General features: G+C 32.7%; 2 protein-coding genes across 2 annotated transcripts; both read right to left on the bottom strand.

Moving 5' to 3' along the window:
- Positions 1-706: 706 nt before the first annotated feature.
- LOC122300867 (zinc finger BED domain-containing protein RICESLEEPER 1-like) lies at positions 707-3,017 on the bottom strand. Its single transcript, XM_043111808.1, has 4 exons — positions 2,855-3,017; positions 2,559-2,701; positions 950-2,401; positions 707-739 (listed from the first exon to the last, which is right to left on the bottom strand). Exons 1-4 carry the CDS (start codon positions 3,015-3,017, stop codon positions 707-709), a joined length of 1,791 nt encoding a protein of 596 aa, XP_042967742.1.
- Positions 3,018-8,287: 5,270 nt separating this feature from the next.
- On the bottom strand, positions 8,288-18,391 carry LOC122281738 (putative leucine-rich repeat receptor-like serine/threonine-protein kinase At2g19230). The gene is made up of 13 exons (XM_043093494.1): positions 18,178-18,391; positions 16,735-17,251; positions 14,305-14,795; positions 12,455-12,587; positions 12,126-12,197; positions 11,763-11,834; positions 11,597-11,676; positions 11,232-11,372; positions 10,228-10,433; positions 10,004-10,130; positions 9,620-9,682; positions 9,327-9,516; positions 8,288-9,018 (listed from the first exon to the last, which is right to left on the bottom strand). The coding sequence occupies exons 1-13, from the start codon at positions 18,332-18,334 to the stop codon at positions 8,592-8,594; spliced, it is 2,676 nt and encodes an 891-aa protein (XP_042949428.1). The 5' UTR covers positions 18,335-18,391; the 3' UTR covers positions 8,288-8,591.
- Between the last annotated feature and the right edge of the window lie 8,261 nt (positions 18,392-26,652).

Raw genomic sequence — 26,652 nt, 5'->3', positions numbered from 1 at the left:
ATTACAATTACAAAATCTAGCAAACTTACAAAAATAATAAATTATAATTTCAAATGATAAATCACTAATTACAGTTACAATTTCCAGCAAATTTACTAAAAGAATAAACTAAGTAGCTTCAAAAGCTTACAAACTTACAAATAATGCCCATTACAAATATAACACAATTCAATGACTTAGTTCTTAGTAGCTTTAGAGCTTGACAAATAATAATAATAAACAAAAAATTATTACAAATAAATTAGTAGATTGATAGAACAATATCAAAGCCTCCATGGCACACATTCAGAAATCTGACTAAAAATTAGACGAAATATCAAAAAACAAGCCCACTTACCTTTGTTTACAAATCTCTATCAAATAATAAATTCCCTTTCTTTGATCACCAAGTGCAAAAAGAAACACTACAAAATACCTTCTTATAATTATCCATATTTCTCCATTCAACACAATTATACTTTTACAAAAAACTAGGGCTACAATTCAAGTAAGTCAGATATTCAATTAATGAAATCACCTAGATCCAAGCTTCCAAAAAATCCCAAATTCCCAACCTTGTCTAGTTGGACAGCTTCAAGCCTCCAACCTCCAATGAGTCAATAAGTTTGATCCACAAAAATAATTACAACTTTTGTCTTAAATAACATGTTCTATCATTGTTCCTTGTAGTATTTCTAGTAGATCAATTCACAAAAAGAAAAAGAGATTAAAAACTAGTCAAATGCCAATCACCATCAACCTATAATGCAAAACACACACGATATAATTAGCAACATGATATAACAAAATAACAATTCAAAAATAAATAGCATTATACCTTCTCTAGAAAATGAAAGAAAAAATTAGTTAAGACAAGTTCTCAATAAGTTAAGACAAGTTATAGATGACAATAAAAAATTATTAAATAAAATTATACTTACATTCGATATTTTTTCAAACCATGAAGTACCCGAACCCAGTCAGCTCCACATAATAACATTTCTACTGTTTCAACAGACATTGATGCGCGATAAGGATCAATTACTCTACCACCAGCACTAAATGTAGATTCTGGAGCCACTATAGTAATTGGAATTGACAAAATATCAGGTGCCATCTTAGATAAAATGCGGTATTTTAGATCATTAACATTCCACCACTCCAAGGCATCAAAATGTAAATCTGAATCCTCACTACAAACATAGACACCTTCCTCTAAATAAACATCCAAATCAGATTTCACTGGACGAATGGTATCATTCCTTCTAACGAATGATTCAAATATAGACTTGCCACTCATCACATTCTTCCCCACAACATTGATAGAGCTACTACAAGAAGAACCTATGTCTCGAGCATTTTCATGTCCACTCGACTCCACATTAGCTAAATTATAATCTTCAGCATACTCATCATATAGCTCATATAAGATTCTCAAGATGGTATCTATGTTTCTAGTGGCTTCGGGTTCTGAATAAATTACTGGAAAACAGAATTGAACTAGCATCATCTTGAACCTTGGATCCAAAACAGCAGCCATTGCCATAAGCAAATTACATTCCCCCCAATATTTATCAAATTTTGTATTCATCTTCACAACCATTGCTCGTATGTAATCATTTAGGTCAAGAGACTTCTTGTTCAACACCTCTTTTATTCTCCATACCTCAGGAAGGAATAAGTTAGCAGTTGGATACTCAGTTCCTGAGATAATGTTTGTAACCTCATTAAAAACTGCCAAAATTTGACAGACATTTTCTACTTTGGTCCAATTCTCAACACTTGGAACATAATTAAAGCCTTGATCTCTATCTCCATATCTCGAAAAGACTTCCCTAAACTCTAAGGCTGCAGCTAGCATTAGATAAGTGCTATTCCATCTGGTAGGAACATCCAAAAAAAGTTTTTTGCTTGGTAATTGCAATTGTTTTGCAATATTACTAAACTGCTTGATACGAGCTTCTGATGCAACCAAGTACTTCACCCCTTCTCGAACACAGTCGACAATTTCACCAATCTCACTTAGTCCATCTTTAACCAATAAATTTGTTATATGTGCGCAACAACGCACATGAAAAAGCTGCCCCCTGATGGATAACTTCTTTTTCAAACTGAAAACATCTTTGAGAACCCTTAAAGCTACATCATTATATCTAGCATTGTCCACTGTTATTGTAGATACTTTGTTCTCAATTCCCCAATCAGTGAAACACTTTTGAAGAGCATCAGCAATAATAATCCCGTTGTGTGGTGGTGGGACATTACAAAAATTTAAGACTCTTTTTTGTAAATGCCAATCAGGATCAACAAAATGACACGTAATAACCATATATGAGATCTTTTGACCTGAAGTCCACATGTCGGTTGTTATACTGACTTTATTCACACCTCTCAATATTGTCTTCAACTTCTTTTTCTCAATCTCATTAGTGGATTGACAATCATTTCTAGTTGTAGTACGATTTATTTTTTGCCAATAAGGAGTATTAGCTCTCACAAATTTATTTAAACACCACATGTTCCATCATGGAAAAAGGATACTCGTGATAAAGTATCATGTGAGAAGCTAGTTCTCTTACCTTTTTCATATCATACGAGAAATTTTTTACAACATTCACACATTCAGAACCCTTCATGTCAATAGTCAAAACATTTTGCCTCTTAAAAGCAGCTATGTGTGGAAGACAACTAGTCAAGTGCATATGAAAGTGAGTTGTAGAACCTGATGAAGAAATGGACAAGAGATCTTTGCAAAAGTTACACTCAGCTTTCTTGACACCATTCTTCTCCACTATTTTAAAATCTTTCCAAACTGCTGAAGTTTTCTTCCTAGCCTTCCTTTGGTATGCATATTTTTAGGGATCTATAGGGGCACTTGGGTTTTCTTCTCCACCAATAATACTATCAACTTCATTATTCCCATCATTACTATCACACTCTATAGCATTAAATTCTTCTCTACCAGTAATACCATTAACTTCAATCTCTACCAGTGGACTTGCAGATGAGTATTCAACAGTTGGTACTTGTTCAGACATGTCTAAACAAAAAATTTTAGACAAGTAGTGGCAATGTTAGACACAAATATTGCAGATTAATATTTTTTTAAGAAGAAAATGTAGCTACAAATAGCTAGAGTAAAAAAATAAAAATAAAAACAAAAACAGATGTCTTCGCTCGACAATCGCTCAACAGGGCGCTCGAGCGATCGTTCAACTCTGCCTGAGTTCGCTCGAGCGTAGTGTCGAGCACGTGTCGAGCGTTTAACTCTGCCTAAGTTCGCTCGAACTCAGTGTCGAGCGAGTGTCGAGCGAACTCAGGCAGAGTTGAACGCTCGACACTGCGCTCGAGTGAACTCAGATAGAATGTGTCGGCCGACCTTCGCTTGACACTTCACTCAAGCCAATGTTCCAGATCTCCCCCCCAACTTCACAGCAGCAGAAGCAAATCCAAATGTTTTATCATTATGGAAAAGGTAAAGCTATAAGAATTATCAAATACCAACTTAAGAATCTTAAAACAAAATGGAAATTTGTTAACTTAAGAAAGATCAGACATCCATGAACCTTCTTAATTTGCCAATGCATAACAATGGATGAGTTAAAAAAAAAAAATCTCCGTATGCCATTCTCAAACCTGTGAAGTATGCAGCTCAGTAGCCCCCACAAGAAAAGCTCTACTTCTTCAAAGCCCAACAGCCACCATCAGAAAAGCTCTACCTCTAAGACGATTTGGCTCTTGGCTTTGGCTTCAGTTAATGATGAAAAGAATAAGAAGAAGATCACTCAATCTACAAAAGAAGATGAATCCGTTGCTTCAAAACCCTCTGCTTTTGTTTTCCTTAGATATATTTCATTGGAAATCAGATTAATGAGGAAGAAATATAAAGGGAAAAGAGGAAATCCAAACAGAGCATCCTACGTGTTAGCTTCATCTTAAAACAGAGCACTATCACACAGAGATATTTGTGTTAGCTTCAGCCTTCATCTTAAAACAGAGCAGTACCTCTTACCAATCCAAAAACTACTGAAGAAACAGAGGAACTGGAATTGGAACTAGAACCGTGCTTCATGCTTGCTCGATGAGCTGAGGAACTGGAGTTTGGAACCGTGCAAGTCTGGAACATTTCAAGTCTGTAGATGGCACGCTTTCTCGCTTTGCAGTCTGACTTCTGAGAAGCTCAACGGCTATCCATCTTCTTAAGCCGTAAACGTCCCACCAAGTAGCTGTTGGGGAACGGTGCCGTGCAAATAACCAAAATTCAAAATAAGGGAAATAAACAAACTAAACCCTTTAGGCGCTAAATAGTCTAAAAGGAAAAGGAAAAATATTCTAATATATTTGAGATTGTACTATTTTATTTTTCTATAGAATCATGAATTATAAACTATAATGTAATTAAAATTTTTATTTTTGTCAAGTATTTTTTTATTATTTTTAATCACTAAGAAAAAAAATTAAAAAATTAAAAAATTTCACTACTAGTCACTGCTAATAGTGAAATAAATAAAAATGCATATGGCATCAAGAATGTCTAATACATTAAAGTCATTTAAAAAATTACATAATAAAGCTATTAATTTAATATTAAAGTATTCAATTATCCTTAATATAATATTAAATATAGCCAAATAATCAAAATATGATTAGTTAAGAAAGTGTCGCAATCAATTAGAGTTGTTTATTTTTATAAACATTTAATTACAATAATACATTATTATTGTAAAATACTAAAACATGTTACTTATACATAAACTTAAACTAACAACATATATTATTTTATATATATATATATTACTTAACATGTATGTAAAGTATAAAAAATAATATATGTATAAGTATAAAATATATATAATAAAAGAATACATGTAAGTATATATATGTAAATATATATATAAATATTACGAGTATTGTGACGAGTTCAAAACGAGTCGAATCGAGTTTATACGAATATTGTTCACGAGCCTAAACCGAATCGAGTCGAGATTATACGAGTTTTGCTCGTTTAATATTCGAACCAATATTAATGTTCACGAACAACTCATTTATTAAATGAACCGAGTCCGAGTCGAGTTTATACGAGTCGATCTCGAATTGTTCACGAGCAGCTCTGTTCATTTGCAGCCCTAAATTCTCTATTATTTAAAGGTAGGTTTGGAGTATGGGATGATACATAAAATTTTTATTTAATCTCATTTTATCTTATTCCTAAACATAATTCAAATACAAAATTTTTAAACTAATTATTACAATATTTTCAAATTTTTAAATAAAAAATAAAAATTGATTCCAACTTTTTCAAATCATCAAACAAAAATAATATTATAAAACTATATTCTTACAATATTTTAACTTTTTAATATTTTTTATTCAACTTTTTTTCTTTCCTTTTCTAAAATATAAAAAATACTCAACTCAAACTATCTCACAACTATTCATAAACTGTCTTACTACTACTATTCACAAAATTCTCATTTCATCCCACTTTTCAAAGCAACCCTAAGATAGTTTGTAAATAATAGAAAAATAGTTTGTTTTTACAATTCCTCTCAACTTATCTCATCTAATTATTATAACTTTTCTAAATTTCTATACAAAATAAAATAAAAAATTCAAAATTTTCAAATCATAAAATAAAAATAATATTTAAAAAGATATTTTAACAATATTTTATTCAATTTTTAACTATAATACTATTCACAAAATTCTCATTTCATCACACTTTTCAAAGCAACCCTAAGATAGTTTGTAAATAATAGAAAAATAGTTTGTTTTTACAATTCCTCTCAACTTATCTCATCTAATTATTATAACTTTTCCAAATTTCTATACAAAATAAAATAAAAAATTCAAAATTTTCAAATCATAAAATAAAAATAATATTTAAAAAGATATTTTAACAATATTTTATTCAATTTTTAACTATAATTTCAACTTATCTTATCTAATTTGTAAAAACGAACAAGTCATTAATGTTTTACGAGGTTTTGAGAAATGAGAGAGAAAAAATTAAATAAAAATATCATAAAATTAAAATATTGTTAGGATATAGTTTTTTAATATTATTTTTATTTATAAATTTAGAAAAATTGAATTATTTTTTTTTAAAGTTTAAAAAAATTATAATAATTAATTTGAAAAAATTTGTATTTAAATAATATTTAAAAATAAGATAGGATTAGATAAATTGTGATCAGAATTTTGGAATGAAAGCAAACCCTTGGTTGTTATACCTCTTTCCGTTATTGACCGAAAGAAATATTCGACTGTCGTATGACTTGGCTGATTATATAAACAAGTGTTAACGTGTTCCTTTCGAAAAAGTATTAACGTGTTGATGAATTCTTGTTGACGTGTTCATTCTGAGGGTTGTTAGGAGGTTCATTAGAGGAATTAAAAAGTATTTAAATAGTTTTAAAAATTATTTAATAATAAAATTAGATTGTTTAAATGTTATATATTAAAATATTTTTTAATCTTAAATAAATTAAAAAGTTCATTTGACTACAACATGTTTTTCTTTTCTGATAATACAAAATGCAGTTCTAATTTTAAAAAGACGTTAATAAACAAAAATAATCATAAAAATTTTAGATAATCACAACTTTACCTTTTGAGAATGCAAAAAATATCGATTGGCATTTTACAAACAGAAATGCTAAATACATCAAAGTTGGGTCCCGATGCAATTTTTTTTGTTTTTTAAGTTAATGATTAAAGAAATATATTTTAATAATATTGTGAATTTATTTATTTTTTAAATATTTAAAGATGTTAAAAAGATGCATGTAAAAAAAAAAAAAAAAAAAAAAAAAAGTTGAAATTGACCCATCCAGATCCAAATTTGGGTCTTCCTCGGCGGCTGTAGCTTTATTCTTTTACGAAAGGTGTGAAGGCTAAGATCATAAAGCAATCAGGCAAATTATGAGTGCAATACACGCCAGCTCTTTTGCCAAAAAAGGATAAAGTTTATGTGTAAGCTTTAAAGAAGACTTGACTTGGCTTGCTGATTCAAATGAAGCTTTTCCACTAGCAAGAAATAATTGAAGTTGGTACAAGTTCAAAGTTTGTACTTTTTATCTTTGCGGTTGAAAGCCTTTTCTGTAGGTAAAATAAAGGATTGTTATGTATATAAATTGAATTTAAGGATTGTCTGTCCTGAAATTCAGATGTAAAGATTCAGCTACGGACTTCAAGGAAGTAATTAAAGACCATTAGTAGTGTTGGTTGCCGATCATATCTGTTGATTTTTCGCATCTTACACAAACAAAAGCCCAAATGTCCAGGGTGCAAAGCTCATGAGGACCTTGAATGCTGTTGTTTGTCAAGCCCATTTTCATTACTCGTCAAAATGTAGATCTTTGCGGTCAAATATATAGGCCCATTGACCGCTTCGAGGAAATTAAATTAAAGAAAAGCAATGTGCTATCTCTTTATTTTAAACATGAACAAGCCCGTAACGCATTGACCACGACAAGTGGACAAAGGGCACCATACTTCGCACGAATGAAGCATGTCTCAATGCCCCCGTGAGCACACAAATATTAACAATGTCCTGATGAAATCTTAACTCTGTTCTAAGGATTCCTTCCATGTATATGTATCTAGCCTTTCTTTGATGTGTTTGTGTCATTTTCCCACTATGTTCAGAGATAAGCCAACTCAAACAAAACAAAAAGAAAAAAGGAAAAAACATGCCAAGTTTGGCACTAATCATTCAGACTCCAAATTGCCAACTCACTCTAGTAAATATATATATCCGACTTTTGGAGGGCCTGAAATGCTTTGCTTACTTCTGCTGCTTCGTCCTGCTAGGCTGCTAGCTTACATCCCATATACATTGCTAGCACGTGCTCTTCTTCTTACTCGATTCTTCATGGGATGATGATAAACTAAAAGGAAAGGATCTTGTTTAGACTTGAATTAATATTTGACTAATTGTTGTGCGAAGGGGCTGAAAAAAAATTGTGAGAGAAAATAGTTTGCTTAAAGTGCCTTATAATGTCACTTTCCTTAAGATAATATTTGCTCCCACCAGTAATGATATACACAAAGGTTACAAACGAATTTACCTCCAAGATACAATGAAGCTCATAACAAGTTTATATGTTTAACTACATTATGTACACACAAAATTAGATTCGAATACCGTCAAATTCTACAATTTAACCAAAAGATTACAAATATGTTCTTTGCAGAATAAACAAATCCTACTAAAATATTTTGAAAAATTAAAAAAACTTTGGGAGAGAGAATATTAAAATTGGCTTATGAGAGTGTTAAATTTGTAGATCAATGGGTCTATTTGTTGCAACACTAATTGTTCCCTTAGTATTGTCGCATAAAATCTATTCAGCTTCCTCTACATAATGTATATTAGTATCTATGGATTTTCAAACATTGTTTCAGACACGTCCAAAATACATGAGACTAGTAATCATTGTACTTTATAAGTCCAATAAAACCTGGAAAGCTGTGGAAATGCATAATAGTATTCGCTCTCATACTCGATTGAAGAAAAGACAGCCATACGAAACTAGGATATAATAAGGTCTTCAAACAGACTTGTCATATTGCATACAAAGAACTTTTGAGCATAGTTTGTTCAGTAACTATCCGGCGACGGGAGCAATTTCTGATTCTAGCTCCAAATGAAACGAGTTGTGTGGCATGCCTGAAGTTCTGCACTCAAGTGCCATCGATTGGCTTCTCCCACGAGTCATTACCAGAGCCAAACATTCTTTCAGTTCTGCCAATACCTGACTCATGTCTGGCCTTTGGATTGCAACCGATAGTGTGCACAACATGGCTATTTCCACAAATTTCCAGGCAGAATTGGTGTTGAATTCTCCTTCTAGTCTTGGATCAACAATGTTTTGGATATCTGCCCTTTCAATCAAAGGATAAACCCAGTCGAGTATGTGATTGTTTAGCATAGGTCCTCTTATTATTGCAGGGCGACCAGTTATAAGCTCAAACAAAATAATCCCAAAGCTATAGACGTCACTTTTCTTGTTGAAGTTTCCAGATATTGCAAATCTGCAAGTAGAACACAGATGAGGGTCATTTGAATAGCAATTATAAAACTCACACTGGTGAATAAAGCTAGGCATGCCCAATTTACACAACTCGCTCCTTGAATTAACAGTGGGCCATAAATTTTGGATGCATTGGGAACATGAAATTCCCTGTGGTGATCCTCAAGGGAAAAACATATTTAGGAAGTAGAAAATTTAGGACAAAAAGTTTAGTGTGTTACAGATTTCACTAGAACTCTGGACGTGATAATTGATTACAGTATAACTGAAATAAGAGTTATGCAGAAGTCAGTAGGTCTAAACACTTACTCTGTATCCAGGTATCCCAAAGTGCCAGCTGGGCAAGTTGACACGTGGGAATCACTTTCGTTGGCAAGGGCTCTAGAAAGCCCAAAATCAGCCAACTTGGCTTGCATGTATTCGTTTAGTAGGATGTTGGACGGTTTTAAATCTCTGTGGATGATAGGTGGCTTGCAACCATTATGTAGATAATCCAACCCTGTAACTCCACCAGTAAACAACATGGGCTTATTCAAGCAAACAAAAAAAGAAATTCAAAGATGTTGAAGATGAATAATTATGTGGTTAATTTGTTTGCAAACCGTGTGCTATGTCCACTGCAATACAAAGTCGCTCATTCCATGTTAAGACATTTGGGTTTGTCACTGCAGCAAAAACATTACAATTTTGTGTCTTATTTAGTTTGGTTGTCATAAAAAAATAGCCCAGGTTTTTGCAACCATGCAAGAAAATAATAATCTTTGTCGAATTTCTATGAAACATGCAGATTCACTATCCTCATTATACAAACTTATGGGACTGCCTATAGGAATTGACTTGACAAGGACTTGGGATGATCTCCATTGTGTCAGGTTGCTTGCTTTAACTAGAAGCCAAGCTATGATGTACTTTTGATTTGATGAAGGTGACATATAGCTAGCGACTGATAGGATTAGAGGAGCCTTTAAAAACGAGATTGCAAATACCTGACAAATGCTGCTGTAAATTCCCGTTGGCCATGTACTCGTATATGAGCGCCTTGTTTTCACTGTCATCACAGTATCCAACAAGAGTAACCAAGTTTCTATGATGAACTACCATTAACAGCTGTGCCTACATTTCGAAATGGAGTTCCATTGTTTAGTTGCATGAAATTGTAGACTTTGAAACTTTCAAGTAATTGCAAACACTGGCTTCTGTTCCATCTAACCTCCGCTCTAAATTCCTTGTACCCTTGGTTTGATGAAGGAGAGAGAAACTTAACAGCAACTTGAGTTTCATCTTTCAATTTGCCGAGGTACACATTTCCAAATCCTCCTTTTCCAATGATGTTTTTGAAGTTATTGGTTATCTTGACAACCTCATAGTAGCTATATTGTCGATTCTTTGATTTGATGGTGGATTTGGTAACCCTGTCTATAGCAAGAAAGATTATCAAAATTGAAACATTCACCTCTGCTAAAAATAAGTTTGCAGCTCGCATTGTCATGTGCTTAGTTTATGTTTTAAATTTCTCAAGCTTGTTACTATAATTAAATCCTGAGTCCACTTATCCTGAAGGGGAATGCACATTAACCCTCATGCTTAGGTTTCTGCATTATAGTTTGACGGTGAGTAATGCTAAAGTCCTTGATTTCATGCTTCTCTATGTTGGGATGTGTTACATCCTTTTTTAAGGTCAGCCTCAAGATGGTACGAAGTGGTGTCCCACCTATTGAAGATTTTTGGGATACTTGATTTTACAAAATAGCAGAGGATTGAGATGCGATGGTTATATGGCATAGACGGTACAACCATGAATGGGTAATGAATGGGAGGGATGAAACTCTTTATTTTTAATATTATCTTAATGTTTGAGCAAGAAAGGGCATCAGGATGACAATCTAAAGAAGGATAAGATCTCTCAAAACTAGGTGTAAACATAAGTTTGGTGGGAATTGAACCCAAGCACCAGGTGAGTAGAATGAGCGCATGCATCACCTACCATGGTGTTCAACTAATGTAATTCATTTATCGATCATTTGCAGTTTCCTTCCATGATTGTGTTCCTTTTTATATCTTTATATAATTTTTTTTTGTGACTTAATTATCAAAGACTTCGGTGTATCACAAAAAAATAAGGTTAATTTCCATTGAGTGCTATATTTATGTAAGCAAGCTCGCCTATATAAATTGTGATAACAACTAAGGAGCAGAAAATAAAGAACAAACTACCTGATCCTCTTTTCCTTCTATATATAGCAAGAACACTAACGATGAAGAGAAGGATGGAGACTGCTGTTATAGACGATGCAAGAACTGGAATGACAAACTCCTTTTTCTTCTTTCCCTTACATGGAGTGTATAGACAAAGATCTGTATGTGCATCAACTCGTATATAAAGTGCATCAAGGCATCAAGTAAAGACGTCAGGGTCAGTTATATATTAGATGATGCAATCCGTCTTGAAAAAAAATGGAATTACAGTTGGAAATATACTTCTTCAAGCATTTTCCATGTACAGAAAAAAAAAAAAATAACGTGGTTATAACATTAATAAGCAAATCGAGAAAAAGAAATATTGGAGGTAGGAAGATAACCTAAGTCCAATTTTCCATTCCTAAACTGTTCCAGAAGAGCCTCAGGAATTGAACCTGTGAAATTGTTCCCCTTTAAATACCTGCAGAGATAGTGTTAGTAGATCACTTCAATTTTCTTCCCTGAAGGTATTGTTTGCAACACCTAGATTAGAGTTCCATGACTTACAGACAGTTTAAATTAGGTAGCTGTTCCAAAACTGGTGGCAGTGGCCCAGTTAAGTTGTTAAATGACAAATCTCTGAAAAAGAAACAAAAATCTTGCATAAAAATATTAGCAAGTTAAGCTAATCAATTGTTTTCAATGCTTGAAAACCAATATTAAATAGCAGGTCTTGCAAAATGCATGTAAGTATAATTCTTTCCACAAATTAATACACACTCTAATTATTAACATCTGCAGCAATCAGTGGTCCATCCACCAATTGGTAATCCCGAGTGACTGTGTTGCTTAACCTGCTGGTGTCTGGCTAACACTGGTGTTTAGAAACTAAATGCTTAAATATTTGTCACATTTCAAATTAAAACTCACAAGGACTGCAGTTGTTCGAGCTTGGAGAATGAAGTAGTGATATCCCCTGTCAATTTGCTTGAGCTCAAGTTCCTGCTTGAAATTATGAAAGGAGGAAGTTATTGCCATTGTTTAATGTTAAGTTGCAATAAAATAATAATAATAAATAATAATTAATTAATTAAAGTAATTAAAAATAAATAAATAATAGAAGAGGATCTCTTGTTGTTGGCCTGAACAAGGGAGCCACTATCTTTGTAGTTTCCGTCAAAATGAATATTCACAGCATGATTGAAATTTCATAGCATGCATGCCTCCACAAAAGTTTTATGTTTCGGAAGCGCACTTACAATGAGATGATCCTTGGATGATTGTCATTAGTGCAGTTTAAACCATCCCACGAGTATTCACTTGGAACACATGGATCGCCTTGCCAGTTTCTAGTCACGTTGTAGCGTGCCTTGATTTCCATGATAGCTTGAACTAAAATTATTAATGGCAAAACTAGAATCAACAGACAATCATTGAAAAGTAACGTGGGAGAGAGGAGGAGGGAGAATTTAAGGTACAAACCATCCCATGAGTAATATGAATTGGGACACCATGAACCAAAATTTATAGCAGATGCACAGATGTGCCTTTGCCATGAGGCTGAATTTGCCTGAATGTAGTAGCATGTATGATACTCAGATCGAATTAGAACTACCATTAACGGTTCATTTGTGGATTCTATGGTGACGGGTAAAATTGCTATCCATGATACCATGCCATTTCTAAGAACTCAAAAGTTTGCTTTGGCGGTTAATTGTATGACCATGGGGAAGATACCCAGATTTCACTGATATATAAATTAAAAAAACTGTTGACAACAACAAAATTGTTCTTCTGAAGATATGTGGTTGTAATTACTAGGAGTGTCAAATCGTGTTAACAAGTCGTGTCAAATCGTGTTAACGGGTCATATAGGTCAACCCTAACCCGACCCGTTAAGCTTATCGTGTCAAAATCTCAAACCCTAACACGACCTATTAACATAACGGGTCGTGTCCTGTCAACCCGTTTTGACCCATTAATAAATATTACGAAATATGTTTTTTTTTATAAGTAAAAATATAAATTAAGAAAATATTACGAAATAGGTTAATACGACACAATACAACTCATTTTAAACTATTTATGTAAATGAGTTGAATAGACCCGAAATTAACCTTTTTAACCTGATTAAATTTAGCATAATTTTATATAAATGTTAAAATTACAATATCTATAAAAATTATAAAACTAATTATAAGTCCAAAACTACAATCCAAATAATAAAAATATTGAAATTGAAATTCTAACAATTTTATTTTTAGATATAAGGGTATAATTGTAACTTTAACTTTCTTAACGTGTCATAACGGGTCAAAACGGGTTAACCCGTTATCAACCCGTTAAGCAATTGTGTCTTAACGGGTCAACCCGTTTTGACCCGAACCCATTAAGGTTAAACCCTAACCCGCTATTATCGTGTCGTATTCGTGTTGGGTTAATGGGTCGTGTGACATATTGCCACCCCTAGTAATTACATCAAAATAGTGTACACCCAAACCATGTTACATGTAATTCTCCTACAGTACTGATAGATTTCCCATGAGAGGATCGGTTCACAGTTCACACTAACCTAATGCAACTCTTTGAGGAGTTGCAACCACTAAACTGGTACACACTTTCGACGAGTTGCACCCAGTATGGGACACCCCTATAAAAGGATGCAATGTTAGAGTGTATATTTTGGAGGCTTTAGGCCTCCCAAGACTTCATATATAGGACCGTCACCACTCACACGAGTGCTATGATCTTGAGGTTAAGGTTAATCAAATTATATTACAGTTCCAGAATTTTTAGATCATTGGTTGGATATTTAATAATTGGTACCATAATAGGGTCCACATTGCAGAGGTCAATGTCAATAGAGTAAAACCTTCATGGAAGTCGGATTCGGAAGAGTAATGGAATGGTTAAAATGTTGATCAAGTATCCAATAGTTCTAAAACTTTTGAATCAATAGTTGAACTTTTAATAACGACCTTGAGAACATAAATTGTGTTTTGTTTTCGTTGAGAAAAGACTCCTGCTTATATGTATAGAGGACCATCACCAAACACCGAAATACTACACTTAATCCGTACAAGAAAATAGAAAATAGAAGAAGGCATACCGTCCTCTTTGGCAGTTGGTTCATTTGGTAGCTCTACCCACTTGAAAATCTCATAGGCGTTGAGGATTGGAGGAAGATAAGTTCCCTGAGCCGCATTTATTGAGAAGTAAAACGTCGGCGCTCCTGTAATTGGCGGATTATCTAGGACCGTTGTATGTGGATTTAGATAATCAAGTTTAACAGATTCTGTCAAATAGCGTTGACCATTCAAAGAAATTGTCAATTCTCGCTGCTGGCCAGGTTCAAGTTTCTCAACCTCAGCGAAATGAAAGTAACAATAAAATTTTGAAAGAGGATCTAGCCCCGTGAAGTAAGCTTGTAAGGGAATGCTCGCGTTCTGTGTTTTGGCAGCAGTCTTCATCACTTCAGCTGGCAATCCATAAGCTTCATCACTGCTGGACACCGCGTAAATGGTCGAGCTAGAGGCAATTTCAATCCAATCATCTTCTACTGAAGGGTACCAGTACCGATCATACGCATCGTCTGGATACCTAAATGGCATCATTTTTTCCCCCAAATAATGTCAAAACATAATGATACGTACTTGAACAGTCAAGTGCTAGCTTTTATATGAATTGATGAACGTGAGCCAAACATCATGAATAAACGCGTGCAAGAGATGTTTTAATGACGAAGAGCTCTTACAAAAACTTAATACATAAATTGGCATATCTTAATATATATTGTAGTCATGCACGCAATCAAGATAAAGTACTTCTACACTCACTAAAAGCCATCTCAAAAAATGCTCCCGAACAATGCATTTCATTTTTTTATTTTTTTTTTTACATTTTTTTAATCACCATAAACATTTAAAAAAATAAAAAATACAATATTTTAAAAAAAAAATTTAAACACTAAATTTATTAATAAAAAAAAGAAAAAAAATGGAATCCGGATACAAATTCGAGACACTTTTTCAGAAGAAATAGTGTTTCTCATCAGAAAAAATCTTCACAACCTCCCAACAACCCCACACTCCACATTTTTTTTAATTTTTATTATTTTATTATTTTATTAAATATTTAATATATAAATAATGAATAAAAGAATTAAATTAATTTAAAAAGAATAAATTCAAAAAAAAATATTAAAAAATTAAAAAAAGTGGAGTGTGGTGTGTTGGGAGGTTGTGTAGCATTTCCCTTCTTTTTTTTTTTTTTTTTTTTTTTTATATTTTTAAATAATTTTTTTAGAAAAAATTTCACAATATTATTAAAAAAATTCCTTAATCACTAAATAAAATAAAATAATCTTTCGGCACCCAAAGCAGTTCTAATGTATGAATAACCCGTAAAAGAGAAGGAAAAAAAAACAGTGAATATGTAGAGCTGCTTGTTTAACAAATTGGATACTGCTGGAGCCATCGATGGTGATTTGTTACTGACAGTGCAAAACTTTTTTTTTTCTTTTTTAAATTATCTTTTATATTTTTTCTAATAAAACAAAAAATACAATACCATAATATAAACAAGCGCAAATCTTAAAAAAAAAAGAGAGAGAGAGAGAGAAAATCGATGCATGACTTTATTTTAAGAGTGTCAAATCGTGTTAACGAATCGTGTTCGTGTCGTGTCAAAGTACGTATATTATACTATATAGGTAAACCCTAATCCGACCCGTTAAACTTATCGTGTCAAAATCTTAAACCTTAACACGACACGTTAACATAACGTGTCGTGTCGTGTCAATCCGTTTTGACCTATTAGTAAATATTACTAAATAGGTTGACACGAAATAATATGACACGTTTCAAACTGTTTATGTAAATGGGTTGAATATGTCTGAAATTAACCTGTTTGACTTGATTAAATTTAACATAATTTTCTATAAATGTTAAAATCATAATATCTATAAAAATTATGAAACTAACTATAAGTCTAAAATTACAATCTAAACAATAAAAATATCGAAATTAAAATTCTAACAATTTTACTTTTGGGTAGAAGGGTATAATTGTAATTTTAACTTTCTTAACGTATCATAATGGGTTAAAACGGGTTGACCCGTTATCAACCCGTTAAGTAATTGTGTCTTAATGGGTCAACTTGTTTTGACCCAAACTTGTTAAAACTAAACCCTAACTCGCTATTATCGTATCGTATTCGTGTTAAATTAACAGATCGTGTAACATATTGCTATCTCTATTTTATTGATAAGAATTGTTGGCAGAGTATAATTTTCCTGACAAAATATAAAGGAAAATGATTTGGGTTCCCAAAAGGTGTCTCGAATTTTATTTTATTTTAGTTTTAGTGATTAAGTAAAATTTTTTCAGTAATGTTTTGAGTTTTTTTTTTTTAATATTTAAATATATTAAAAAATAATTAAAAAAATACACTGGTTTAGTGGGTATTCGGGAGTCTTTCGATGACTATAGCAGCGCCCAAATATAAATTAGATCCCTCAGGATGGTATGAAATCATTCACCTGATCACACTGCCTGTTCTGCCAACATCACTTCGCCCAAACGTTGACAATGCCCCGCTCGCGATGCGATACATGGAAGAGTCCAAATGCCGTAGCTCCAACGATGTAATGAAGGGTACACCTTGGCCAATGTTCACAAGACAAACGTCTATGTAATCCCTCGAAGCTACGTGAATTATCTCATAACACCTTGGATACGTATTGTATACTGTTGTCCACTTATTAACCCCAAGATACAGGTCAAATACTGGGCCCTCGACTTTGCCATCATAATTTCCATACGCGAATTTGGCTCTGATCAAGTACTTGTTGTTTTTGCCTTCATTAGGTCGCAGGGTGTAACAATTCCTTTTTCCTTGAGGAAAACTTCTCAATGTATTTTTCAGCGGATCATCATAATTTCCAGACGCCGTTTCAGCTATTCCAGTATCTATAAATCCTTTATCTGACGTGTAAGGAATACCTGTCGGGTCAATGTAATTATCTTCATTTCTACCACACGCAATGCTGATGAAACCTTGAAATTTTTTACATCAAAAAGAGAGTTAGAACAAAGCAATCCATTAATTTATTGCGGCTCTGCTCAAATAAATTCAGCCAGATCATAATTATCAATCGGCTCCTTAATTTGTCGCGCGCGCACACTAGAAATCCTTGTAACATTTTCGAAATTAATTTTGAACAGCTCAGTCTCCAAACACTACTTACGTTAAGACTTGAGCCTTATGATCAATTAGCACAGCTTTTTGTCAAAGAACTCGCATAATATTGGGTTTATTTGTCAAAAAGATACATATTATTAAATCTTCCTCTTTCTATTGGGATAAATGATGATTTTATATAGTTAAAGAACAAAAGTTTTGAGTTTGGATTCAAATTATACACTTTATGGTCTCACTTAATTAAATATTTTATATTTAGACCTACTTATTGATCAGAGGAATCGGGTCACTTGTGATGGGGATTTGTTTGGGAAAAATATAGTTAAAAACTCCACAAAATAGATTTTGAAGGACAAACATTTTGGTTTTGAAGTACTGAAAGATTTGGAAAAAAAAAAAAAATTCAGGTCCTGAAATATAATTGAGTGTAAATAATACAAACAAAAAACAGGGGTCAGTAAACTATTTAATAGATAAATAGCTGTATTTATATTAATATATATACATATGTAAGATGTATCAAATTTGCGTCCTTTGTATCAAAGTAATCAGCTAATTTTATCAAAAAGGAAAAAGCCCTACAAAGCAAGCTTTTCGCCGTATGCATATGTGCTCCGGATTACTGCAAACTTCTCAGTCTCCGTGAATTATAGTCACGTCACAACGTACATACATTTTAATAACTTAGGATGCCGATGGACCAAGTTAAGACATACATACATATATGAAGAAACATGTAGGCCAGTTTTACACAAGAATATTAATAAATGTACTTAAATACCTGGAATTTCAGCAAGTTTTCTTCCACCATGACGAATATTAATGTTCCCTGGAGCAGCGTGTTCTGAGTTGAGAGCTCCAAGAACAGCAGTCGCTATAACAAAAAAGAGGCACGCTTTCAAAACCAGAAGTAATTCTGTAGTTGCACCAATATCCATGATCCCTGTCTTTCTCACTAAATGTAATTTTAGCGCCCTGCCGAGGAAGACAGGATGAGTAGCACTCCAAAGACGTGGGTGTTCCAGCAATAAATAAATAAATGATGGGACTTTCCTTTCAATTTCTATCTTTTTTTCTACACCTCACCAACTCAGAAGAAAAACTTCGACTTCGATTATCTTTAATTCTTTTTGTTATATTTAATGATAGATTAAGAACCGAAAGAAATATTCGATCGTCGTGATAATGACTAATTTGACTAACTATACAAACAAGTATTAACGTGTTGATCGTGAATTCTTATGTATTGACGCGTTTATACAAACTACGTCCTGATACGAATTAAAGTCCAAATATATTAACGTGTTATATTGGGAAGAAACAGGAAAGAGTAAAGACTTGCATTTTAGTTATTGACTGAGATCATTTCATGTCAGATTATTTTCCTACCGTTTCTATTTGATTAGTTCATATGAAATTGCTCTGTAATTTTTAATCTAACTTTAGTCCCCATGATTGTAAGATCGATTACGTTGTTCTCTCTTTAAAAACTTCATTAATAAAATATTGTTGGAGACATGACATCACGGTATCGTTAATACTCTCTAAATTGAAAATTCTCTATATGATTATTAATAATAATCATTTATTATATATTTTTTTATCATCAAATAATAATAAATAGTTCATATCATATAAAATAAGATATAAGTAGAACGATAATATTATATATATCATTACTTTTTTTCAAACCTTAAAATAATAATAATTTTAATATTTTATCTTCTAACTCAAAATTATAATTTCAAAATTTCTATTAAAATAAAAAAAAACAAAACAAAACGAGTCCACCAGAAAGTTCCAACAGTTTAATTGGTTGTCTATTTGATGTCACTTTGATCCCATCGTCATTTTACCGTCAGACCTACGCACACTGCAGATGCGGTGCCCCATGGTCCTAAATTTTCAAAAAGTGGAAAAATATTATCTTTTCAATTATTTCTATAAAAGAAAATTAGAAATAAAAAATTAATTTTTGTCCCCTTATTTTACTTTTCATATAATTTTGCCTGTCCCAAACTTGGCCTTCCGGTTCAGCCCCTGACTAGCACTCTGGCGATGCATGCGTGACAGGCAAAATTATATGAAAAATAAAATAACGGGGCAAAACATATTTAATAGTAAATAAGCTAGTTCAGCTATTAGGTCTTAGGTTGGTTTTCAATAGTTACCAGTTGAAGTTCTCTTAGAATTATAGGAGATTTATAAGAGATTTACTTAGCTGTTAATTTCAAGATTCCGTAAATTTAATTAAAATGCACATAGATTGGTCTGGACATCTATAAATATATTTATATATATATATATATATATATATATAAAAAACATATTTAATTAATAGATAACATGAGACAAAAGTTGTGCATTGCAGATCTCATTAGAACATTGGGACATGAAACTTGATCAAACAAATAAAATAAAAAAAGTGAACCATGCAGAATCAGCATTGGAGCTACGTCATGAGAATCACTTTCATTGGCAAAAGGCTCTAGAAAGCCCAAAATCAGCTATATATATATATATATATATATTCATCATTTTTTTATTATTTATGATGTGATATTGGATAATAATTTCACTAGTAAAATTTAATAAATAGTTTTTAATCATCTAATATCACATCATGAGATGATGAGTAACATTATTCAACTATTTCAAAAACTTGTTGCAATGGCCCTATTAAGTTGTTCAATGATAAATCCTTAAAAAATAAAGAAAGATTTTGCACAAGAATATTAGCAAGTTAAGTTGTTTTCAGTGCTTGAAAACCAACATTAAATAACATGACTTATATACACTCTCTAATAATTATTAACATCTTTGAAATTCAATCAAGGGTCCGTCCATCTACCAATTGGTAATCTCAAGCTGGCAAGCTGTGTTGCTCAACCTGCTAGTGTTTAGAAACTCAACGCTTAAATATCCATCACATTTCAAATTAAAGACTCGCATGCAAGAACTGCAGTAGTGGTTCGAACTTTGAGAACGATTGATTAAGTAGCAATATCCCGTCAATTTGCTTTTGCTTAAGTTCCTGCATCCTTGTAATTATGAAACAAGGAAAAGTTATTGCCATTGTTTAATATTGAGTACTTGCAATAAGAAAAATTATCTTTGTAGTTGGCCCCCGTGAACAAGGGAGCCACTATCTTTGTAGTTTCCGTCAACATGAAAGTTTCACAGCATCATGCATGCCTCCACAGAAGTTTTATGTTTCGAAAGGGTGCACTTACACTGAGATGATCCTTGGAGCTAGGATTGTTGTTAGTGCAATTTAAACCATCCCATGACTTGGAGTATTCACTTGGGACACATGGATCGCCTTGCCACTTTCTAGTGATCTCCTTCATGTACCGTGTCTTGATTTCCATGATAGCTTTAATTAAAATTTTTAATGGAAAAACTAGAATCAATAGAAAATCATGAAAAGTAAAGTGGGAGAGGGAACATAAGAAAGAAATATAATCATCTAATACTCAACTTCTACGTCTAATCATTAAAAATTTGAATAATTTTTTAATCATTACCTGATCATTATTTAACACACAAAAATAAAAACAATTTTTACGAATTTCAAAATATAACACAAATATCAATACAAATTTTTTAAATTTCAAGGAAAAAATTATATTAAGAAATTATATTCAAACAATTTTTTTAACTTTATAATATTTTTATCCAATTTTTTTTATTTCTCGTTCTCTAAAATCTAATAAAATATTGTAACTCAAACTATTTTACTATTATTACATTTCAGGTTATTTCACCTGCCTGTTGTTGGTTTGTGTTGGCTTGTTTTCCTTTTGTTTAGTGGTTAGACAGTTTGATGTTGTAGAGAAAGTCTTTATGCAGTCCCGTATTACGGGACTCCTCGCGCACCCCTGACATGGAAAGGTGAGATGAAACGGTTCGTTTCATTTATGAAATAAAACAGTGATTAAACTTAAAACTGAAAGAGGTCTCAAACTGAAATCATAGCGCTTGCTTCATATTTCCTGTAAAAAGCAGAGATGGCATTCAGCGAGCCTTCCTCCTTAGTTGGAAACGAGACTGTCGTCCCATTTCATCCTCCCATTCCTTCTTCCTTAGCTAGAGACCATTGTCCCCTTCCCCAACTCGAGTTCGATGTTCCTTTCCTTAGCCCTAAATGCCTTTTTCTCTTAGGTATACAGATTATATTCAGTTTCACAATTTTTTTGTTCAGAATATATCTTTCTTGTGGTCATCTTTTTTGTTATTTATGTTGTATTTGAGTTTCTGGTTGGTTGCTTGGAAAATGGGGGTGGGGGGATGTTATGGTTATTGGAAATAATGATGTAATTTGTGTAGCATAACACGAGAGCGAAAAAACATGATTTGGATTGTGGGTTTTTATTTTTGCTCACTAAATGTTTGATTTTAAGCTCACCTATATTGGAGTTGAGAAGAACAATGTGCCAGTGGTGGAGGAGATGAGCCTGACGCCGTTGGTGGAGACAACGAAAATATTTGGCTCGCGTGGAGTCAATGATAGCGGCAAAATCTTTCACTTTTGAATTTCTTAGCTCTTCGTGAAATGCAGAAATCATTTATTTGGAACGAGGTTAATTTGGTCATTCGGTTAAGCTAATATGGACAAAACGACAAAGAGAGAGGTGCACGGAGACTGCATTCACAGACTGTACCTAGCACGCCTCGATGTTGCAATAGTGGTATTCGTCCGCCTTAGGAGAGGTTATGAAAAAATTGGGAGGTCCATTTAAAAAAGAAAAAGAAAAAGTTCTTATAAATAACTATAAAATTAAAAAAAATTAAGAGAGAGAGAGAGAGAGAGAGAGAGAGAGAGAGAGAGAGAGAGAGAGAGAGAGAGAGAGAGAGAGAGAGAGAGAGAGAGGCTTTTGAGGAAAAGCTTCTCTAGCCTTGCATCAGGTTTCGGCACGACATTTGCTTGGATATATGCAGCTTTATTTGAATGGGAAAAAATTGATTTCCCACTCTCTAACAATACCTTGATACATGCTAGCGTACAAATGGACACGATTGTGCTGATGACCATTAAACAAAGCAAAGTCAATTATCTAGTTTTGATCGTAATATGATTATCTGAGTCCTAGAAGTTTTGACTTGATTGGTCTAAGATCTGGATCATAGGTTCCCTCGGGCTCATAGACATCGTCCGGTGGCCGATAATTTAAAATCAACTATGGGATTAAGATGAGCTGTGCACTGTTATTTTGTTGCGGACAAGAGGCAAATCAATGGCTCACTAATTGAAGGGAAGAGTTGAGAAATGGGGAGTTCCATTTATATGATTTATGACTTGGAATGAACATACCTAATTATGATCTTTCTCGACTGGATTGTGCTTGACTCGACAATTCATGACAATGTTCAATTTTGTTAACAAGAAAGGCCAATTCATTAAAAATAGATACATCAAACAATACGAATGAAAACGATCAAATTCAAGATTAAGAACAGTCTTTCACATTTTCTCTATATTCATATTTATTTTATACATCCGGGGTGTGATTGGTGTTCGGGTCGGTTTACTTCCAAAAAATATGATGAACCAATCCCAACACAAGCCATACATTTTTCATTGCTTACTAACTTTCAGAGTAGCTTTGAAATATTAGAGAACCTCATTTAAATCAGGGAGAATTGAAATCTCATGCCAAACGTTAACTATATATTTATTACATGCGTGATCACTACCTTCAAAGAAATGAAATAGTCAACTAAAACATAGAACGACATCTGATTTATTGTTTTCCACAACTGGCTATAAAACAGGCAAGCACTTCGTTGTATATATCAATTCGTCTAACTTCGAATCCATTGAGTTTTCACCAATTTGAATTTTCGTATGATCAAAAGAGAGTTCACTGTAATTCTAATAAATAAAATCAAGTTAACTGTCAAAGTTTTGACTGATATTACGATGGGGCAAACAAGTTATAATCCATATAAGTGGGATTATAGCCTCAACAAAAGTTTTGTAGAAAAGGGTGATTGTAAATATTTTTGTAATAGTTAATTGATCTATTCTAAGTAAACACTTTTAAGAGTGTTTTCTTTTAAGAGGGTTTTTTATTATAGGATTTCACTCGGTCACACTTTCTTCCTTCTACAATCAGAATTGTTTTCTTCTTTCGACTTTTGGAGGCCTGAAATGCTTTGCTTGCTTCTGTTGCTTCGTCCTGCTAGGCTACTAGCTTATATCCCATATACATTGTTGGAACGTTCTCTTCTTCATACTTGATTCTTAATGGGATGATGATAAACTAAAAGAAGAGGATCTTATTTCTCGAATTTACTTGAATTGATATTGATTTATTGGTCCCTTAACATTGTTGCATAAAATCTATTCAGCTTCCTCTGCATCATGTAGATTAGCATATATGGATTCTCAAACAGTGTTTTAGACACATCCGGATTACAAACTAGTAATTATTGTACTTTAAAAGTCCAACATAACCTAGAAAGCTGTTCAAATGCATAATAGTATTTGGTCTCATACTCGATTGAAAAAAAGATACACACATGAAACAAGGATGTAATAAACAAGGATACAATAAGGTCTTCAAACAAATCACTTGTCATATTGCATTGAAGGAACTTTTGAGCATAGTTTTCTGTAGAAGCTATCTAGCGATGGGAGCAATTTTTTATTCTAGCTCCACATAGAACGTGTTGTGTGGCATGCTTGAAGTTTTGCACCCAATTGTCATCCTTTGATTTCCTCCATGAGTTAATATCAGAGCCAAATATTTCTTTAATTCTGTCAATACCTGACTCATGTCTGGCCTTTGGATTGCAGCTGGCAGTCCGCAAGACATGGCTATTTCCACAGCTATCTAACTTTTATATCCAGCGACTTGACTGATGACTTGAATAAAGTCTTCAAGCATACTAGATCGTCCAGCCCTCCATATGTCCTATGTCTTTTCCTATGTCAGAAGTAGGGGTAAGAAATCGTGGTTTCCGCGTGATCCTTAAAAAAATAAAAAAAATGCTAAAGCCCTCGAAGAAGTCTCCTGAACCTTGCATCCTGACTGACGTGGCTAGAGCAACAAGGCTTCTTTAATTATGAAAAAACCAAGTTGAATTTAAAACCTTAAAAAAAATTTGATTGGTTATAGATTATGTTTGGTCACGAAAAATTTTAATCTTAAATATAAAATTTTCATCTCATTATTATAATTTTTTTAAATTTTTATATAAAATATGATAAATAATTTAATTTTTTTTAATTTTTTTAAATGTCAATATAATAATAATATTAAAATATAATATTTTAATATTTAATCTTAAAAGTTAAAATTTTCATCTAATTAATCTATGTGGCAAGCACGGTAAAATACATTTGCGAAAAGAAAACTCCTTATTGGTATAAACATTATGTCGGTATGGATTTCTTTGGGTTAGGTTGTCTGTAGTGGGTTTCGGGAGAAGGATCCTATTTCAGATCAATTTTATCTTCGTTTTAAAAAAATAAAAATTAAATAAATTATGTGACATACCACGTGGTATAACACGTCATTCGGGATAACAGTTCGGAACAAAAGCTCGGTAATTGTAAAAGCACTCTAAAAAATATATATATTAATATTTTTAAAATTTTATAATAATCAATATTATAAATTATATATTAATAAATATTATATAATAAATATGAATATAGATCTAAAATTATAATCTCAACAATTAAAAAAAATATAAGCATATTAAAAATTACTAATATTACAATTTAAGAATAATAAAATTTTAATTTTAAAATAAATTCTAAACGGGTCAAAATGAATTAATTTCATTTTAAGTAGGCTGATCTATTATTATTCTATTTATAAATTAATAGATCAATCTGTTTTAATTTAACCTCGTTAACATTAAATCTAAATTCGTTAATTTAGTATCGTATTCATATTAAATTTACAGATCGTATCACGTATTACTACTCTAATTAAAGAAAAATTACTTTACTTTACTATTTTGTGTGAGAAAAAGGGCATGGTGCATTGGTGCAATGCAACAAACCTTGTTCCCTACGGGCTTGTATTATTTGCTTCATTTTCCTTCCTATCTTATTTATACTTTCTATTTAAAAATGAAATCAAAATAAGGAAATATTTAGGTGACTTTGAGGTTTTTTTTTTTTTTTTTTTCAACAATGTAAACTATTTTATTCTAAAATATCATAAAAATTACATCAAAGCATCGTACCATATGACTTGAGAAACTCTCTCAAGAAAAGAGTCCCACCAAATCACTAAATCATCTATATGCCATGAATGTTTTGCCAAACAATGGGCTACAATATTGGTCATGCGACCTCTATGCTGAACAGACACCTTAGGAAACCTCTGTAGCAGTCTCCTAATCTCAAAGACCAAATTCCCCCATATAAACATAGATTCTTGTTCTGTATTAAGCTCTTGGACCACCTATGAAGAGTCACTTTCCACTTCCAGCTTGTTGATTCCCAAAGGAAAGCATACTTGGAGACCCCTCAAAACTGTGACGCTCCCAAATTCCGTTTGGGATCGGACGGACATTTGAAGCGTCAAGACATGCAACACAAGGTTACCTGCCCCCGTTCATGACATATAAGATGCAATGTTCCTAACATGCATCTAACATTATGCAATATTCGCAGCGGATAATTTTTTTCTTTAGCAATACTATGCACCAAATTGAAAATATCTCAAATGCTTAAAATATACTTCATACATAAAGACCCATTGAGTAGATCACAACACTAGTCCAAAATGGTTATGATCCAAAAAATACTAAAGATGCAACTCCATTGTACAAGTAGTAATTTACGTTAACTACTATATTAACATTGACGTCGCACCATCGCTTAGTCAACTGTGTCTAGTTGATCAGCTCCTGATTCTCCTTCAGGTCCTGTAACAAGATCTACCATTTGGGGGGAATGGTAGTTGGGACTACCAAAGTGAGATTTGATTACAAATCTCAGTAAGTTAACAAAAAACTTCCACACAAGCTAATGATGCATGCATGACAGTAAAAGCATAAATGCATAATCAAATTCATAAGTAATTAAAACATAACTTGGCGTACAACATAGCATAATTGATATAACTTAAATTGAAACATGAACTGAACTTGACTTGACATGAACTTGATCTGAAACTTGACTTAACATGAAAAATACATACTCCACAGTTGTTGTGGCCCCATGTATTCTACGTGTAAATACATACTCCACAGTTGTTGTGGCCCCATGTATTCTACACAAATTTGACTT

Source organism: Carya illinoinensis, chromosome 1 (assembly GCF_018687715.1).
Source record: "Carya illinoinensis cultivar Pawnee chromosome 1, C.illinoinensisPawnee_v1, whole genome shotgun sequence".
In the NCBI taxonomy this organism is placed as follows: domain Eukaryota; kingdom Viridiplantae; phylum Streptophyta; class Magnoliopsida; order Fagales; family Juglandaceae; genus Carya; species Carya illinoinensis.
This window is presented reverse-complemented; position numbering and strand designations above follow the sequence as displayed.